This window comes from Gossypium arboreum, chromosome 1 (genome assembly GCF_025698485.1).
Source record: "Gossypium arboreum isolate Shixiya-1 chromosome 1, ASM2569848v2, whole genome shotgun sequence".
Lineage (NCBI taxonomy): Eukaryota > Viridiplantae > Streptophyta > Magnoliopsida > Malvales > Malvaceae > Gossypium > Gossypium arboreum.
The window spans coordinates 1,328,215-1,333,417 of NC_069070.1; the positions used below are offsets into that span (position 1 = coordinate 1,328,215).

At 30.8% G+C, this 5,203-nt stretch overlaps 1 protein-coding gene across 1 annotated transcript; it reads left to right on the forward strand.

Moving 5' to 3' along the window:
* Positions 1 to 905: 905 nt before the first annotated feature.
* LOC108480286 (uncharacterized) lies at positions 906 to 4,943 on the forward strand. Its single transcript, XM_017783223.2, has 11 exons — positions 906 to 1,181; positions 1,423 to 1,507; positions 1,617 to 1,682; positions 1,809 to 1,892; positions 1,996 to 2,061; positions 2,158 to 2,371; positions 2,459 to 2,517; positions 2,611 to 2,808; positions 3,397 to 3,504; positions 4,140 to 4,263; positions 4,403 to 4,943. The coding sequence occupies exons 2-11, from the start codon at positions 1,442 to 1,444 to the stop codon at positions 4,759 to 4,761; spliced, it is 1,344 nt and encodes a 447-aa protein (XP_017638712.1). The 5' UTR covers positions 906 to 1,181; positions 1,423 to 1,441; the 3' UTR covers positions 4,762 to 4,943.
* The last annotated feature ends 260 nt before the right edge of the window (positions 4,944 to 5,203 follow it).

The window sequence follows — 5,203 nt, forward strand, 5'->3', positions numbered from 1 at the left end:
AAAAAACTAAAACTATAAAAACTTAGAGCTGAAAAACAACAAGATAAAACAAGTTCAAAGAATATTTACAACATGATGCAAATGCATGACTTTTCAAGAACAAAATTTAAGGATCACGACTAAATATTAATTTAAACAAGGAATTTTGAAAATTTTAACAACACGCGTTTAATTCTAGACTCGATTCTCAAAAAAAATTTCCCCAGTGGAGTCGCCAGCTGTAGCGACGTAAAAATTTTACTTTGGTCGCTAGTTGAGGCGATTATTTGAAAATTTGAAAATCGACTTGCGATTTTTAAATTTTCAAATAATCGCCTCAACTAGCGATCAAAGCAAAATTTTTACGTCGCTACAATATATATAAAAATAACATAATATAATATATTAGGAAATTAGAAAATGGCTTGGGCCATAAATTTTCAAGTCCGAGCCCGACTTTTATTTTAAATTGGAGTAATCTTTTGTCCAAGTCAATTTTTTGAACCTAATATTTTTATCCAAACCCTCTTAAATTTTGAGCGCAGATGAGTCGCTCGACCCAAAAGTTAAAAAGTTAAAATATGCCATAAGTCCCTGTATATTTCAAAATTTTAAAATTTAGACCATGTACTTTTATTTCTGAGAATTTAGTCCCTTTGCTTTTCAAATTTTAAAATTCAAGTCCAACTATTAACAATTTAATTTTCTTTTGTTAAATTTGTTAGTGTGACGCTTTGAAATAAAAAAACTCTAATTTAGTAGTCATGTAATTAAAAAAGTGATATTATAATTAACTTAAATTTAACAAAAAAATTTAATACTTAGACTTGAATTTTAAAATTTTAAAAATAGAGAATAAATTCGTTAAAAGTAAATTCTAAATATTAAAAGAGTCGGTAGATTTATGACAAAATTTAACCATTTTAAAATGCCTTGTGAATTATAAGACCGGGCTTGAGACAAAAAGAGCCTAAAAAATAAAAGAGATGAAAAATGAAAGAACTTGGGGAGTGTATGGTTTGACTACACTTCGCAAGAAGAAAACTGTGCTCGCGCGAAGCTTTAATATTCATGGCGAGAAATGAAAAAAAAGAAAAGGAAAAAGAAAATTAACATAATTTCTTCTATAAAATGACTTAAAATGTTTAAGGGGAAGGCTAAACAAGTGTTCATCAAGGAAAAGTGTTTTTTTTTCTGAAAAAGTAAGTAATCATATCTCCCTTTGCTCTTGTTCTCTCTGCTTTAATGGAAAAGAATCGATGAGATATTCTTCTTCTTTGAAATTTAACTTTAAATTTATTAGGGTTTATGTAGTTTGTTGTAGATTTGCTATAGTTTCAAATTGAACATCTGATTTCTAATTTAGATCTTATTATCTTTTTTTATGTTTAGTTTTTTTTTCTCTAATTTATCATTTATCATTTTTTTTTCTTAAATTCTCAGAGTGTACCGTCTGCAAAACATGGAGGGTAATGGCAATGAACAACGAAAATGTCAAAGAAGTTTTGCTCATCGTGGGAGGAAGAATGTAATTTTTTTTTTTTTGAAAAAGTTTCCTCTTTTCTCATAATTGACTACTTAACACTTTTCCTTTTTTTTCTCCACCATGTGCAATATTTTTTCTCCTCCATATGCAGGATTGCTGGGATGTAGTGGTCAAGATGTTAATTATGATACTGGGTGATGACAGTATTTCAAATATAGTAAAGTTTTCTCTCTGCTTCATAGTTTTATTTTTTTAAAATTCTTTTCAATAAATTTACATTTATTATTACCATTCGTTTTTGATGATTTTTTAAGTAACATTCCCTTCTAAATTTATTATGCAGCGGTGGTGGGACGAGAAAAAAGTGAAAATACAAGAGGCCTTTACGCAGCTGGAAGATATGATAAGCAAAAATGCCTTGCAAGAGGTTGAATCGTTTCTAAAGCTGTCAAAAACTTCAGCTCAGAACGAAGAGTACTTAGTTCTTTATTTTCTTTTAATGGTTAATTTTTTTTCAACTCTATATGCAGAGTTGCTGGACTGAAGTGGTAAAGCTGTTACGTATAATATTGGGTGATGAGAGTATTTCAACTGCGGTAATGTTTTCTTTTCTACTCAATGAAATTTTGTTATGCAGACCACATGTTTTAGGCAAATTCTTAATACATATCTTTCTTAAATTTATTATTTAGACCTCATGGGAGTTAAAAGTAATGAAAGTAGTAGAGGCTATTGAGCAACTTAAAGACCCGCAATTTGGATTGGAAATGTTGAAAGAGATGATGAAGGAGAGTATTAGTCAAAATAGGAAAGTGAAAGAGGCATTCCAATTGATTGAATCGGTATTGAACCGGTCAGAAAATTCAGTTCCAAACCAAGACTATACAGATGAGATTAATGGCTTAGGTATGATCTTTGAAGAGATATTACGTGTTGATTAATCATCTACATTAATATTTTATTATTTCTTGTTTGTTTTCTTTATATTTTTAGATCAAACAGTATACATGACAAAGGAGGAGCTACAATCCCTTAAAGAGGAACTTGGACAGGCAATACTGATTGCTTTGTAACTCTGTTTCCTTTCTTTCATTATGCTTTTCCTTTAGATCAAACATTATTAACTTTATATTTTGCATGTCCAGGCAAATGCTATTTGTGACCAAAAGGCGAAATCAATGACGGAGGCAAAGACTTTTGGCAAGGTCTCGGGTATGCTAAGTAAAGCATCCAAGTCTTGTTGTGCAAAGATGTATGACATTGTGGACCCTGCAAATTCTATTCAAGGACATTTCGTGCAAATAGAAGATGAACAATACACACTCCACTTTCATGGCTCAGAGGTAAGAGCTTTGAGATCCATCTTGGACTTTGAATGTGATCATTTATGGTTTGTGTAGATACTTTCTAAATATCACTAATTTACGAATTTTATCAACTAACATGTAGTTTTCTCATTTATTATTTTCTTTTCTTTATTTACTAGAACAAGAGTAGAACCAAATGCTGAAGGTAACTAAAATTTTCAAATTAGGAATAATTTTTTTTAAATATAATATACCTATCACAATGAACATTTACAGGTAGGAATTACGAGTCTACTGTACGATTTGAAGTTTACATGCAGGGATTATATATAGCAAAAGTAGTGTTAGGATGTCCTCTTTTAATCAATGGAGTATTAGATTTTACATTTATCATGAAAACCCTTTTGTAGAAAAAAAAAATGTAATTGTAGGAAACATGAGTCTTGCAAAATAGCTTATCATCAAGTTAATTAAGGAGTAGACTTTTTAACGTTGCCATAACATTTCTGTTTTAGTAATTTGTTTGAACAATCTTAAAGAGGTGAACATTTAGTAACTTGTCTGCCTCTATTGTTCTGTTCTCTGTTTCACTTTGTTTCTCATCTTTATATATTCCGAATGTAGATGATTGATGCAGACAAACCAGCTGAGGAAGTGAATTTTACCCTAACATATGTGGGAGAAAGTCTAGAGAAATTAACATTGGAAATGCAAAAAAGCGACCAAAGGATGGTAAGGATTGAATTTTGAGTTTTACAGAGCAAATTATGACCTGAAAATGCAAGCATGTACTGTCCACTAACTTATTGTCTATCATTTTAATGAATGATGCAAAGATGAAGTTTAATGTTCAGTTATAACAAAACTCGTCGACCAATTAAGTTTTTAGCTCTTCTCACTTATTCCTGCTGCCATGCATGTAGAACTTGCCATTCCTTTAATGAGCTGTCTATTTTATCTTTTGCAAACTATGCATCACCATTCATTTTTGTTTAATTTCTTCATTAATTATCTTGGTTACATGTAGTTGTAGAAAAAATGCTATCCTGCTACTGTGCATTCGAGTTAATGTACCAGCTTGAATCCAAAACTTTAATATTATACCTCAAGACATGAACACTCAAACTTCAAATAGTTATTTCAGGACTGACTAATTGATCCCACATTTATGGTAAGAAACCAAACCGAAACAAGAAATATCAGGTAAAAACACACAAAAAAGAAATCCTGACTAGGAAAGCTGTCGGTTTCTAATTCTACGTGTAATGCTGTTTATTTTCTCCTTATTTGTTGTGTTATAATGTTGCAAAGCTTTTAATTTTATCTGCTTATTTTTGGACCAATTTCTGGTTCTCTTTTGCTTATAGATTCCTCCAGCTCATTTGAATCCTGAATCATCTAACCCTATGGGTGTTTTGGGGGACTCATTGGACACTGAAGATTTTCTGATTGTTCCACCCTCGGAAAGTTGGTTGGATTATTTGATCTCAAGTAATGGCTGCAAGTTACTATTTAATGAATTTATTTTTTCTTTGAATTGTATTGAAGATAATTTTTATTATTTCATTTCTTCTCAATCATACATGATGATATATAGAGACAAGATCTTTAATTGCCTTTGATGTCACAGCTGCTGTCGTCAAAGGATACGAGGTGTATCAACGCAATGCTGATGTGCTCAATAAAATATTTCAAAACCATGCTCACTTTGCCGACCAATTTCAATTGAAAGATCGAGGGTTTCAGAGCAACATTATGAATGCTCTCGCTGAAATTTGCTTGAAATTAGAAAGCAATCTTGACAAGCTTGAGCTAACTGAGATTGATGATATTTTGGTAAAGGTGAAAGACATGGAGGTCACTGGTTTGGAACTTTCATGGCTACGTGAAACATTGGAGAATCAAGCAGAGATAAAGAGATTGGAAGAAGTTGTCCGAGATTACAATCTGAAGTTGGCCAAATTAAAGAAGAAACAACGGCTAGAGTAATTGCTGCTTATCGTTATTTCGTTCAAGTAATAGCAGTCAAGAATCTTTTATTGGTTAACTGGAATGTTGATGAACTGCTAGTAATGTATGCTTTTGTGTGAGCGCTTGTGTTTGAATCAGGAGAATGTTAAGAACTCATGTAGTTTGATGCTTTTGGTATTTAAAAGTTGTTTTGTGTGTGACCGCATTTTGTTTTTGGTATTTTTCAAATCCGTTTTACAGTTTTACAGTTCATATTTAAACGAACTTTTCTTTTGATTTAAGAGTGGAAAAAAAATTATGAGTAGAAGTAGATTTTTATATAAAAAGCAAACTATCCCATTCACATAATTTATTAAACACTAGATTTCTTAAATAATTAGTTTACAAAATAATTTTAATTATATTAGATAATATTTTTCTAATATTTTAAGAAAATAAATTTAAAATTAATATTATCTAA